Genomic DNA, 15,217 nt, shown 5'->3' with positions numbered 1-15,217 from the left:
TAAGGACTTCGTTTTTGGAGAGAACTTCGATGCCTTCGATCGAACACCTGCAACAAGTTAGTATAAAATACAAATGAAAAAGGAGAAGGTTATACCTTAACAATAATATCGTTTGAGGCGTGATATGTTCCAATTATTTGGCAATTGTTCGTCGTTCATCTTGCTAAGTTTGTAAGATCCTTTTCCGACGATGTTGAGGACCTGATACAGTCCCTCCCATTTTGGACTGAGCTTTCCCTCATTTGGGTCTCGAGAGTTGATGGTGACCTTTCTCAGAACTAAGTCCCCAATTTTGAAGTGTCGAAGATTGGCTCTTCGATTATAATATCTTTCGATTCGTTGTTTCTGGGCGGCCATTCGAACGAGGGCGGCTTCTCGTTTTCCATCTAGCAATTCAAGTCTTGTATTCATAGCCTCATGATTTGACTCTTCCGTTGTGTATCGAAACCTTATGATAGGTTCCCCGACTTCGACTGGTATCAGAGCCTTGACACCATATACTAAGGAGAACGGCATTGCCCGCTGGATTTTGATGTTGTTCGATACGCCCAAAGGACTTCGGGCAAAATTTCTCTCCATTTTCCCTTACCGTCTTTCAATCTCTTCTTTAGATTCTGAATGATGGTCTTGTTTGTTGATTCGGCCTGTCCGTTCCCACTAGGATGATACGGTATCGACAATATCCTTTTTATTTTGTGATCTTCGAGGAACTTTGTTATTTTGCTGCCAATAAATTATTTTCCATTGTCGCATGATATCTCGACGGGTAGCCCGAATCGGCATATGATGTGATCCCAGTTGAAGTCTATGACTTCTTTTTTCCTGACTTTCTCGAAAGCCCATGCTTCAACCCATTTAGAGAAATAGTCAGTCATAAATAAAATTAATTTAGATTTACCTGGGGCCGATGGCAGAGGGCCGACGATATCCATTCCCTATTTCATGAACGGCCATGGGGATATGACTGAATAAAGTTGCTCTCCGGGAGGTGGATCATCGGTGCATATCTTTGGCACTTGTCGCATTTTCGAACGAATTCCTTAGTATCTTTTTCCATATTGGTCCAATAGTATCCCGCTTTGATGACTTTGTGAACCAGTGATTTAGCACCGGAATGGTTCCCGCAAGTACCCTCTTGAATTTTTCATAGAACGTAGTCGGTGTCTCCCCGACCCCACCGTATTGCCAACGGTCCATTGAGCATCCTTCTGTATAATATTCCATCTTCGGTCAATGTGAATCGTGCAGCCTTTGTTCGTAGAGTCCTCGATTCCTTGGGGTCCGATGGAAGCTTCCCTTTTTTAGATACTCGATATATTTATTCCTACAATCCCAAGTTAGGCTTGTGGAGTTTATTTCGGCGTGACCTTCTTATATTAGTGACTTCGAAAGTAGTACGATAGTCCCCGAGCTAATTTTATCGTCTTCGACTGATGACCCCAAATTTGCAAAAGCATCGGCCTTGCTGTTCTGTTCTCGAGGTACATGTTGTAGGGTCCATTATTTAAACCGGTGTAAGGTTACCTGCAATTTGTCCCAGTACCTCTGCATCTGATCTCTTCGAACCTCGAAGGTCCTGTTGACTTGGTTAACCACAAGTAGGGAGTCACATCTGGCCTCGATGACGTCTATCCCAAGCTTTTAGCCAGCTCGAGACCTATAATCATGGCCTCATACTCGGCCGTATTGTTAGTCAACTTAGGGGTTTTGATAGATTGTCTAATTGTATTTCCTATTGGCAGCTTCAAAATGATGCCTAGCCCCGACCCCTTCACATTCGAAGCGCCATCTGTGAAAAGGGTCCACACCCTCGAAGATGTACCCTTTTTTTAAACAAAAGTTCCTTTTCAACCTCGGGTACGAGGGCTAGCTTGAAATCGGCCACGAAGTCTGCTAAAATTTGAGACTTGATGGCTGTTCGAGGTTGATACTATATCAAACCCACTGATTTCGACGGTCCATTTAGCCAATCGGCCCGAGAGTTCGGGCTTGTGCAGGACATTACAAAGAGGGTAAGTGGTCACCACACAAATTGGGTGGCACTAAAAATATAGTTTTAATTTCCTAGAGGCGCTTATTAGAGCAAGCGCTAATTTCTCTAAGTGTGGGTACCAGGTCTCGGCTTCACCTAAAGTTCGACTAACATAGTAAATAGTAAATTGCATAACTTGCTCTTCTCAAATTAGGACACCACTTACTGCAACTTCCGAGACTACCAAATATAAGTAGAGTTGCTTGTCTGCTTTCAGAGTATGAAGTAATGGTAGGCTCGAAAGATACCGCTTTAACTCTTCCAATGCCTGTTGGCATTCCGGGGTCCAAGAAAAATTGTTATTCTTTTTGAGCAGCGAGAAGAACCTGTGACTTCGATATGAAGACCTCGAGATGAATTGGCCTAAGGCGGCTATCCCCCCTGTCAATCTTTGTACGACCTTAACGCTATCCGCAATTGTGATGTCTTCGATTCCCTTAATTTTATCGGGGTTGATCTCGATTCCCCGATTTGACACCATGAATCCGAGGAACTTGCTCGAACCGACCCCGAATGCACATTTCTCAAGATTGAGCTTCATGTTGTATTTTTTCAATATGTTGAAGGTTTCCTGCGAATGTGTTAAATGGTCGCAGGGACTTAACTAGCATATTGTCAATATATACCTCCATTGATTTGCCTATTTGTTCTTCAAACATCCGATTCACTAGGTGTTGGTAAGTAGCACCAGCATTTTTTAGCCCAAACGGCATTACATTATAACAGTAGGTCCCGTATTTAGTGATGAATGAAGTTTTTTCCTGATCCTCCAGGTTCATTTGAATTTGATTTTACCCGGAATAAGAGTCGAGAAAACTAAGGGTCTCGTGGCCGGCCGTGGCATCGATCATGCGATCAATATTCGGCAAAGGAAAAAAGTTTTTGGGATATGCTTTGTTTAAATCTTTATAATATACGCACATTCTAGGTTTGTTCCCCTTTTTAGGGACTACAACTATGTTTGCTAACCATTCAGGATATTATACTTCCCGAATGGATCCTATTTTGAGAAGCTTGTTTAACTCGTCCTTGATGAATGCATGTTTTACCTCAGACTGGGGCCTCCTCTTTTGTTTTACCAGTTTGAACTTCGGGTCCAGGCTCAATCGATGTGTTGTGATCTCTGGTGGGATACCTGTCATATCTAGGTGAGACCAAGTAAAACAATCCATGTTATTTAAAAAGAATTGAACGAGTTTTTTCCTGAGCTCGGGAGTTAACCTCGTGCCCAGGTATACCTTTCGATCGGGAAGATGCTCGATCAATATGAGTTGTTCCAACTCCTCGACCATCGACTTCGTTGCATCAGAATCGTCGGGGGTTATAAAGGTTCGAGGTATCATATAATCTTTATCCTCGAAGATCTCCTGCTCCTACGATGGGGCCGAGGCCGGTACTAATGGTTGCTATTTGACTTCTTTTTTTCCCTTTGACTTTGATCCCTTTGTTGACGAAAGCGATGATATTGGTATCACTTCGTCAATTGCAAACATTTCTTTGGCGGCGGGTTGTTTAACGTATGCCGTTTTGACTCATTCCGAAGTTGGGAACTTCAGAACTTGATGAAGTGTCGAAGGTACTACTCTCATGTTATGTATCCAAGGCCTTCCGAGCAGTGCGTTGTATCTCATGTCACTCTCAATCACATGGAACTTTGTATCTTTGATAGTCCCAGCTGCATTCGCTGGCAAAATGATCTTTCCTTTGGTGGTCTCACTTACCATATTGAAATCGTTAACTACCCGAGCTGCGGGCATGATCTGATCTTGGAGGCCGAGTTGCTCTACGACCCTTGATCGAATAATATTTGCTGAGTTACCTGGATCAACCAACACATGTTTAACTTGAATTTATTCATATGGATAGATATTACCAGTGCATCATTGTGAGGTTGTTCGATCCCCTTTGCGTCCTCATCGTTGAAAGACAAGGTTTCTTCTGGTAAGTAGTCCCGAGTTCGCTTTTCCCTCGTGATCGTCACCTTGGTGTGTTTGAATACCGGTCCTTGAGGGATATCGACCCCACCAACGATCATATGAATTACGTGTTGTGGATCTTCCTGTTCGTTTTGCCTATTCGAATCTCTATTTTTGAAGTGATTGTTGGCCCGATCGCTTAAGAATTCTCGAAGGTGGCCCACGTTGAACTGACGTGCTACCTCCTCTCTCAGTTATCTGCAGTTTTCAGTTCTATGACCATAGGTACCATAGTATTTGCACATTTGATTTGGGTTCCTTTAAGTTGGATCAGTCTGTAAGGATCTGGGCCATCTAGTATCCTTAATCGAACCGATGGTTGATACAACACCTGATGCATTGACGCTGAAGTTGTATTCTCACAGTCGAGGTGCTTCCTTGGATCTGGAATCCCTATCGAAACCGCTTTTGCTTATAAGCCCCTGGGAACTCTGTCCTCGATTGTTCCTTCTATTATTCCGTATGGGGTTGCGTCTGGGCCCGCTATTTCTTTGATCTCCATTGTATGGATGGTATATATCTCTATTCGATCGTGGTTCCCGATAGACGTCCTTTTTAACTCTGTCCATAGACGTGTTGGGATAAATCGAACCAACTAGAGTTCCCAGCTGATCATCTTCGACCCTAATCTTTGATTGATACCGATTTTGTACATCGGCCCAAGTGACAGCTGGATATTCGATCAAATTTTGCTTCAATTGTTATGAAACTATGGAACTCCAAGTGTTGAGACCTTGTGTAAAAGCTCGAACATGCCAGTTGTCGGTGACTGGATGTAAATCCATTCGCTCCATTTGGAACCGAGATATGAATTCCCTGAGCATCTCGCTATCCTTTTGTCTTACTTTGAAGAGATTTGATTTCCCTGTTGCAACCTTAATGGCTCCGGCATGGGCCTTCAAAAAAGAATCTGCGAGCATAGAAAATGAATCAATATAGTTGGGTGGTAAGTTATGATACCATATCATGGCACCTTTCTGTCACGCCATCTTCAATAAAGTTTCTCCAAATTTCTTCAATAGAACAGATTCAATCTCATCATCTATTAAGTCATTTCCCTTTATTCCGCATGTGTAAGAAGTGACGTGCTCATTAGGATCGGTGGTCCCATTGTATTTGGGGATGTCCGACATACGGAATTTCTTAGGAGTGGGCTTCGGAGCCGCACTTTAAGGAAAAAGCTTCTGCACGAAGTTCTTCGAATCCAAACCCTTTAAGATTGGGGGTGCCCCCAGTATTTGGTCAACCCGTGAGTTGTATGTTTCTACCTTTTTGTCATTAGCCTCGATTTTCTTTTCACCTGATTCGATCCGTTTAGTGAGCTCTTCAAGCATCTTCACAATGGTAGGGTCAGTCCTCGATTCATTAGCATTCGATTTCTCCGGTATAGGATTAACTCTATGAACAACCTCTTGTGATGTTTCGAGCTCAATTCTGCTTGGCGCTCGATTCTGATTTTGGAGTTGCGCTATCGAAGCTTGTTGAGTCTGCAACATTTCGAATATCACTCGAAAGCTAATTCCGCCTTCTTCACCACTCTGTGCGTTCTGATCGGCAGCTCGGGCATCTCTCCGGACACTATTTCCAGGGTCGACGCCCATATTTGCATTTAGGGCGATATGCGAACTAACATCGACGGGGTCTGCGATTAGTACTCCCTAGTGGCCAGCTTGAGGCACTTCGATGCCTGGGGCGGCGACATTACCGTTTTCTCCATGAAAACCGAGGCCGTCATCGGTGTGAGTGGGTACTGCTCTGCTTGCGAGTTAGACATGTAGATCCTGAAATCAAAAATACTCACAAGAGCAAGCGTAAAGTAGTGTGTGTTATGAGAATGAATACCAGACAATCACTATTATCGTTAACCCTACGGTGGACGCCAAACTGTTTACCTTAAAAACTGGATAACAATTAAACTTATAATGTGGTTTTAAGGATACGTGATTTCACCTAATACCAATTGATAAATGTAAAGATTAGTAATGGAAATTGACAATAAAATAAGGCAAACCGGCGTCACAACATAATTAAGCTCTCGAGCTCGGATATCTTCGAACTGGTCAATGCAAGAAGAGTTAAAAGAATATGACAAGATGATGAACAAGAGAATGTAAATTAAAGAGAGAATATTGTATTGCTTTGATCTGCATGAATGTGAAGTGTCTACAAAATAATTACAACCCTATTTATATAGCAGAGGAATCCTATCTATGGTACAATTCTAATTATGGAAGTAAACTCAATGATTAGCCTAAACAATCGCCCTTGATTTGATTTGTTCCAGGATTTCTGCCGTGATCTTCGACCAGTTACGATATCTCGCTTTTTGTTATTACGTTTTGCTCGAAGTCTGTCATATTTGGTCTCGATTGCTGCTGGCCTCGATCTCGATAGGCACCTCGATTCTCGAACTCGATATCTTGTCTTCGTGCTCTGGTTCGATCCATTACGAGGCTGGCCCTCAGTGCAATTCCCTTGTCTCGATCTAGTAAAATGGGATAGGCCCAGTTTTAACCGTATATAAATATATTATGTAAATCTTTTAAAAATATGTTTGAGTACAAAAAAGAAAAAAGTATGTGATGTTGAAAATAATGAATATTGATCACATTTAACTAAGTTAATAGAAGAATAAACCCATAAAAAAATTATAGAAAAACAGCTCAACAAGAATAGAATGTATTGATTTATATTCACACTGATTGCATTAGTATTTCACCCCTTCAATGTATGTTTACACTTTTTTAGTGAATTTGAAAATGCTAGCTTAAATGTCACAAGCCTTCATAGCTCTAAGAAGATAGCACAATATTTTTAATATATAAGGAATATCACAATTATGACATCATGGTATGGTAAATCTAAAATTTCACCAGTTAGAGCAACAATAACAAAAATTATATCTATTTCCAATGAATATAAAATATATTATTATCTTATGATCAATACATCGAAAATAATATTTTGCACTCATAGATGAAAAAACATATTTAGTGATAAGAGCGCATATTTTTTAAATATGTTTTATGAAGAACAAACTTGAGTTGCCATATGATTATTATCTTATTTGAAATAGTATTGGGAGGTTAAAACAAATGTTTAACCACACCACTTTCAGCAACACAATAGTCTAGGTTACTTGTTAGTATAGAATATAGATATAGATCAGTATATGTACTCCAATGCAACAAAAAGAGAATAGAAAGTACCCCAGATATATTACAATGAAACATTGAACAAACAGACTAGTACAGCAAAAGCTCAGGGCAAGTCTACACCTGAAATCCAAAATAGAAAACCCAAATCCTAATCTTGATAAAATTCTGATCCTACAGTTCATAAAATACATGCCTAACTCCCCACCAATGACTAAGATTTTACAACATGCTATCTGCCCTGGTTGGCAGCCTCTTCAAGAAACAAACAACACTAGATGGCAACCTGTTCCTGAACTTAGGTGGTCTCAAATAATACAAACCCCAAAGAGCCACCACCCATTTGATTGGAACCAAATAGAACCCAAATGCAGCAAAGAAGCAAAATATTACAAACAAGAATGTTGCTCTTGGATCCCTCCAGCTTAACAATGCCTGAAATCTCTCCCCTTGTGTTGCCATATCTCCAACCACAGTTTGAATCCTTCCGGCCACGCTTCTCAGCCTATCGTATCTCATTCGAACGATTTCTGCACTTCTACTTGTCGGGAACGAATCAAATTCCTCGTCTAGTTCATCAGGATAAACGCTCTCTGCATATGAGAGCCGAGTATCCATGTGGGGAGGTTGGCGTGGGCGGGACCTATAACGCCATAGTCCTACCGCAGCCAAGGTGAATAGTACACAAGGGATGATGAGCTCGGGCACCAATACGAGAATGATAAACGCAATCAGCACTAACGCTGAGTACACTGGCTTATGCCAATTGCGTGCGGACTCAAGCAACCTGCTCATAGTAACAAACCAAGAAACCACATTTGTCAGCCTAAAGAAATTTGCTTTGCTCTTTCTCATGCTCCACATGTGAGAATCATGATCAAGCATGTACTCCACCACTTCTCTCCCCAAAGGCGGCTCAGATCGACTAAGCCTAGCTGCCACCACATTCATAGCCTGGTGCCTCAAGGTGTCTAACTGATTTACAGACAAAGGCTGAACGTAATGCATCTTCGGAAGCAATGGCATCGTGTACATATGAAGCATATTTACCATATTAGCACAAGAAAACCGAACAGCCAAATGAAGCTCCCCCATTTTTTTCACCCCAGAAGGATGCAGCATCAAGAGTGGATATGAATGAGTATAAACTTTATCTGATTCAAGAGTTGATAGCCTGATCCTAACCTTCCCAATTCGAGAGTCCCGGTTTCCAGCCATAGAGTTAGCCATATTCTTGTCTACACGAGAATTATCAAACACCCCAATAGTGATAACAGTGCAAGGGTCAAAGACTTCCCAAGTATATTGCTCATTCCATTTAGGAGACAAGCTGTCCACCACGGTCCTAGTTCGGACCCATTTCTGCCCATACTTTGCCACACAGTACGCATCTGTAGAGCCACCCTTGCCTTCTTTCATTTTCATTGGCACGAGATTGGTGGCTCCCAAAACCCCAACCTCAAGAACTCCAATGTGAGGCTTCCAGAGCTGCTTTGCTGTTGGCCTAACATCACTGCTATACATTGTGGCCTCGTCGAGCACATGGTAACCTCCATCAAGTGAGGCTCGGAGGTGAATCCGCGAGGCAAATCTAACCACAGCTTTGGGATCATTCGGGTTGCCCAAATGGGTATCAAGATTGAACCACCTCGAAGTCACTGGCTTCTCGTTTAGTCGTCTTTCTAGGCTTGAAACAGGCAAAAGAACTCTCCCCACGATTTCCTCTCTGTTGGGAGCAATTCTATCCTCAATAGATACAAGCAAGAAGTCTTCAAATGGCTCTGCAACCACAAACATTAAGTCCTCGTTCCAAAAAGGATTTGAAAAGCTTCTAGTAGCAGCAGGCGGAGAAACTCTAGTCCTCAAAACCTGGTTCCCAACTTGAACTTTGGCGAAAAGCTCAGGGTATCTCATCAGTGATGACCCTTTTTCCCCCATAACAATATCTTGAGCTTCAATGACCCCAACTCGTAAATACCAAAGCTTAGGTGACAGATACACTTTGGACTTGATAGAACACAAACCATCAAAATGCACATTTGCTGCTTTAGAATGCCAAGCCTCAGCAAAGGCTTCATCAGCTTGAGTTCCAAACCAAATGGCAACCATAACTTCACCACCTTTAGACTTATCGCCTTTCTTGTCTTCCATTCTGTACCACTGTGGAGCCAACTGACTATCCGGCGGAGCTCGTTTAGGGACCTCATTGAGATCAAACCAAACACGGCCCAAGTACTCATCTTTATTATTTTCCTTCACAAAAACTTCCACCACAGACGACTGAACACAATCTTTTGAAAAGGCAAAAACTTGGTCCCATTCAGCATGATTTGAGGAGACCTTTTTAGTAATCCCTCTGTAGTTTCCAAGTTTCACCTCTGATACAAGCTCACCACCACCAAAAACAGAAAAATCCCTGGCCTTAACAACTCTAACATACAAATACTGCATTTGTTCCACCAGGTCATATGTTGAGCTAGTCTTGTCCTTATTCAAACCACCACCAAGATGTGGACTTGTTTCTTTGAGAGAAAACTCACCTTGTCCAGAAGTGTACAAACCAACCCCACCACCATGACCACCGCCGCCACCGGTGACATGGCCACCGGACATGGCAGGGATAATGGGGCCAGGGACAGTAGTAATAACAACAGGCTTAATGTCACCAGGGACTGGCTCCACTGGCTTTGAATGGTTCTGGTTTTGAAAATTTACCTGTTAAGACGTAACATATTTAAATAAAAGTTGATACATAACATCATTAAATAATAAAAATGTGTTCTTTCTAATATATTAAGCTTTTAGATGAGATTTCATGCAAAATCAACATTGTACCAGGACGGACAAGAGGTCCTGGGTTGAAATCTCACCCCAATAAACAAAAAATGCAACCAAACAAAAAAGTATTTTCATATGTTTAGTCCAATGAAAGAAAATCAAGACTATATATAAGGGGTACTTAAGTAAATAAAAGTGCATACATAACATTATTAAATAAATAAGAATGTGTTTTTTTTTATATTAAGCTTTTAGATGAAATCATACTACAACTTCCAACATTTTGTATTAAGATGTCCAAGAGATTTTAAGTTCAAATCTCACCCCAACACACAGAAAATGCAAGAAAAAAAAGGTATTTTCATATGTTTGGTCCATAAAAGAAAATCAAACTCACCCGTGGAGAGGGTAATTAAGTAAATAAAAATATTTATTTTCTACTAATTGCTTAAGCTTTTAGAAGAAATGATGAGAAAAATCAAATATTACCTTAATTTCTTGATCCATTTGGAGCACCATGTTAGTAGCATTTGTTTGTTGCTGCAATTTCTTGTTCTTCTTAGATGAGGAACTAACATTTTGGGAAACCATACCACCATTACCACTAATAACTTGTTTCACTTCTTCTGTTGTAGACAAATAAAGTTTCAAACTTAACTCACCACGTACATGAGAAAAAAGGCTTCTTTTATCAAGAGTATAAAGCTGTGCCATTTCTTCTCCTTCTCTAGCAATGTTGGAACCCGAAATCCGAACCCGACCCAGAAAATTTCTACTTGTGTTTGACCTTTTCTCGTTAAAAACATTTACTTCAATAGTCCGGTAAGGAAGGTCAGCCACGTCACTAACATTAAACACAAGCTTTTCGTTCCAAACAGGGTTTAAATCTCTCATTTTAACTTGAGTTTTTTGTCTTTGGTTCTCAAACTCAACTTCTACAAATGATGATGATGAACCTTCACCATCTTTTGGCATTAAGTTATGTGCTGCTACCACTTCTACTACCAACTTTTCTTTACCGTTGTTCATGGCTAAATTTTTTAAGAAATGGAATGAAAAACAGAGAGGGTGGGTAGTGACGAAACGAAACTTGAGGGGGTTAATTATTTGTTTAATAAACACTAACAAGAAATACAAAAGAAAGAGAGACAGAGAAGGAATGAGATTTTACAACAGTGAAACAGAGATAGATATATGAGACAGAAGTACAGAATAGAAAGGATTTGAGTTGTAACTAGACAACCGGGGGGGGGGGGGAGTGTTTAGATTACAGAGAAAGGGACATGGATTTAGTTGCCTTAAATGCCAAAGATGTCTTCTTTGTAATTGGTTCCTTATGGCGGAGCATCAAAAACAATTCTTTTCCAGTCAAAAATATTTAAAATTTTGCTATTTTTTCCCTTCAAAAATGTTAATATGATAATGACTATCCTAATTAGAAGGATCAGGCTTTATAACGTCTATAATGGAGAATTATGAAATTACCGAAGTCCTAGTATCCTTGCTATACCAGAACCATTTCCATATTTGGTGGAATTTGGCAGGGAAGACGTTGGGAAAATATTTAGTGGGCGTTTGGACATTTGAATTGTAAAATTCCAAAAAAAAAAAAAGTGAAAAAAATTTCAAGTGAAAATGATATTTGAAAATTAGAGTTGTGTTTGGACATTGATATAATTTTGGGTTGTTTTTGAAATTTTGTGAGTGATCTGAGTGAAAATTTTGAAAACGGTTTTTTGGAGTTTTTCAAAATTTCGAAAAATTCCAAAATGCATGTTCAAGTCAGAATTAGAAATTTTATAAACGTTGCTGATTTTGAAGAAAAGTGAAAAAAATTCGAAAAAAGGGAAAAAAATTCTTATGTCTAAACGGGCTCTTAATCTTATTTGGAAAATACATGAATTAAAAGACAAAATTAAACACTAACAAGCATAGTATATATCTTTTAAATTATGTATATTAGTATATTTAATTAATTATAACAGATAAGTTTTGTCATCATAGTGAATTAAAGGTACTTTTTTCTTCTTCCACATTTTCTTTCTCTCAAGTGGGTTTAAAAGACATATATGGGGTGATTTGGTACCGGTAGAATCCGAATTTTTGAAGTTTATAAGTTCAAAATTTTAATAATTTTAGATTATTGAGTTTCAAATTAATAATTTGTATATATTTAATATATTTTTAAAAGATAAATACAAAGTTGAAATCGAAGTTTTTGGGTTCCTCCAAACTTGTGTTCAACTTGTTATCTCCGCCCCTAATTATTGGGATGAAATAGACGAGGATATTTCATGAATTGGAATATCCCATGAGGATTAGCTATCCCATCTTTTATATAAAATAATTAATCTCAGAATGGTAGTACATAAAATGGCTCCTCGGACTAATTTATACACATAATCAAATGCGAATAAAAATATTTTCTATTTTATTTCAAAATTATTATCCCTTATCTTATAAACCAAACAACCCCCATAAGATTTTACGTAATATATACTAACAGTCCAAAATAATTAAGTTGTTAACGAAATTTAACAATAAATTACTATACAAAGTCAACACACCTGACTTAAAACTCTTTGGGGTTGTTTCGTGGAGTAAGATGTAACAGGGAAATTAATATATGTAGTAGCTTTAGTTTTTGTTTGATACTAGTATTTTTCAATTTACGTATAATTAATACTTGTATTAGTTATACATTATATTCAGTATTATATTCTTATACATAGCAAACCATGTTATAAGCAATATCATAATTTTTAAAATTTATAAAAACATAATTATTTTTTAAATCCTTTCCAAAGAATATGAAGGGTATTTTTGTAAATAAATAATTTAAAAAAATTAGACAATATATATTATTTTTAATACATTAAATTAAATAATGGACAACAAATTAATAATTTCAATATAACTACCAACATAATTACTTTCGATATTATTAATTCCAACATTACTAATATATTTTATTAAATAATAGAGTATTATTCTTATATACCCTACCAAATGATCTCTTTCCATAAACAAGCCTAATAGCATGTTTGACCAGTAAAAATTAACTTATTTTGAAAAGTGTTTTTTCTCAAAAATACTTTTGGTGAGAAACAATTTGTGTTTTAGTATTTGGCCAAGCTTTTAAAAACTATTTTTAAGTGTATTTTTTTTAAAAGTACTTTAGCAAAATATTCTTGCAGAGAAATTATTTTTTTTTCTGCTTTTACTTCTTTTTCAAAAATATTTTTATTTTTTCAAAAATTTGGCCAAATATTTTAATTTAAAAAAATATTTTTAAGATTGAAGAAGCCTGGCCAAATATGTTACTATAAGCTTGCCGAAGATGGCGTGGTGGAAGAAGAGAAGGGAGTGGCGAGGGGTCAGCAGTCAGCAGTCAGGAGTCAGCAGCGTGTGACAAAACCTGCAGAGAATTCGATAATTACTTTACTCTACCAACAACGCAAAACATATCTCGTGGTCCGAGGTTTTATTCAGAGGAGTTTCGTTTTGTTGTTTTTGTCTTTTTTATACTATCTTTTTAGTCCTTTTCTCAAACTTCTCGTTTCACTACCTTACCTCAAATTTTATATTCTTTTCATTTATTCAAGAAAAATAATAGAATTTGAAATACAAAAATTTAAGCGCCTAGTTTTTAATATTCAGATATATTATTCCTTAAAACTATTTTATTCAAAAATTAATCAACGTTGAAATAGATATAGGAAGATAGAAAAAGAGGAGGAGAAGTCAGGGACACTGGTATGCCGGGGCAAGACATTGTAAAGTTGTTTTTTATTGTAAATAAAAGCTTTCTATTTTACCAAAAAAAAGTTTATTTAACCAAATAGAGTACTTCCATGAGAATATTTGAAATTTCAATATCCAAAAGCCGATTTCTTTTTAAGATATTTAAATTATATTGCAAATTTTATGATTCAAAATATTATATGTAAATATATAATTTTAGAAGCATTTTGCTCTGAAATAATAAGGTTGACTTAATAAGAAAAAAATCCTGGCATAAAATTTTGCATAACTAATTCAAGTTTTGATTTGAACATAACCCTTAATAACTAATGTAGCATTTGCAGAACTAATACAATGCTTGATTTTCTGTATTAAACCCCATAATATTAATAACTCTATAATAGATGCAACAAACTGTATTTACCTTTGCAAGACAAAATGTGAAATAAATTTTTTAATCTCAGCAATACATTTATAAGAATCTAAAAGGAAAAAGTCTTTAAAATAGACAATTATTCCACAATCATATACTCCACTATTGTTCTTCATATAACAATTGATATTACTTAATTTATTACACAATAATATTAATATTAATAGTTATTGCAAAATAATTTCTGGGAAGTACAATATATGTTGTGGTGTGAATCAATCGATCTATATATAAAGGTACTCTATATATCTTTTGGAACAAAAACATTACTCCTATAACTTGGTCAGAATGTTGGGAAATTTTCGCAGTTACGAGGCGCGTGAAATAACGTCGCCACTGTTCTGCTGGATTATAGCTGTTCAGGTGGGACCATCGGAATTGGAAACAACACTTGTAACTCGTGGGACGAGATAACTCTTTTAACGTTATTTTTTCTCCTTTTTTTAGGAGCGTGGTGTGGTGTTGGAATTTGGGGGTGAGAAATCCGAGCGTTTGAATCTATGCTCCTACTGCTGTACTCCTATTGTGTATTTGTGTCTTTGATATTTTTCCATATGCAGGTTAAACCATGTGTTACTATACATTTTAATATTTTTTTTTCCTCGTTAAATTTTGCTACCTTATTTCGTTTTTTTTTTGGGAGGGGAAGGATGGATATAAATTTAAATTAAACGTCCATACTGCATTAAAAGCACGAATACTCTATCGAAATTTTTAACACAATTCAAAATTTACATAGCTAGGGGAGCAATGCTCCCTGGTAGTACAAAAAGTTGTTTATACCAAATTAGTATTACATTTCGAAATTTGCCTATAAAAAATAGTTCCTAATATGTTTGCCCAAAAGCAGCATTAGCAAGCAAACACAAGAAGAACTATTAGGATTCTTATCATCTTTGCAGCCCTTTTCTTTCCATGTAGCTTAGCTATTCGATTTTGCTCCCTATAGTTATGGCTGATTACTTGGTTCCCTAGCCTCTCCATCAGTAACCTGCATTCCGAAATCAAAACATCATAAGTAGAATGATTATTTTAAATCAGTCTAATTACCACAACAAAGTCAGAGGCAATCCCTAGAGGAGTGAGATTGTGTTGGACA

At 37.7% G+C, this 15,217-nt stretch overlaps 1 protein-coding gene across 1 annotated transcript; it reads right to left on the bottom strand.

The window, feature by feature from the left end:
• Positions 1–7,210: 7,210 nt before the first annotated feature.
• On the bottom strand, positions 7,211–11,113 carry LOC104225200 (multiple C2 domain and transmembrane region protein 10). Its single transcript, XM_009776965.2, has 2 exons — positions 10,431–11,113; positions 7,211–9,878 (listed from the first exon to the last, which is right to left on the bottom strand). Exons 1-2 carry the CDS (start codon positions 10,968–10,970, stop codon positions 7,386–7,388), a joined length of 3,033 nt encoding a protein of 1,010 aa, XP_009775267.1. The 5' UTR covers positions 10,971–11,113; the 3' UTR covers positions 7,211–7,385.
• Between the last annotated feature and the right edge of the window lie 4,104 nt (positions 11,114–15,217).

This window comes from Nicotiana sylvestris, chromosome 9 (genome assembly GCF_000393655.2).
Source record: "Nicotiana sylvestris chromosome 9, ASM39365v2, whole genome shotgun sequence".
NCBI lineage: Eukaryota > Viridiplantae > Streptophyta > Magnoliopsida > Solanales > Solanaceae > Nicotiana > Nicotiana sylvestris.
The sequence above is the reverse complement of the archived record's forward strand: the minus strand, read 5'-3'. Positions and strand labels throughout refer to the sequence as shown.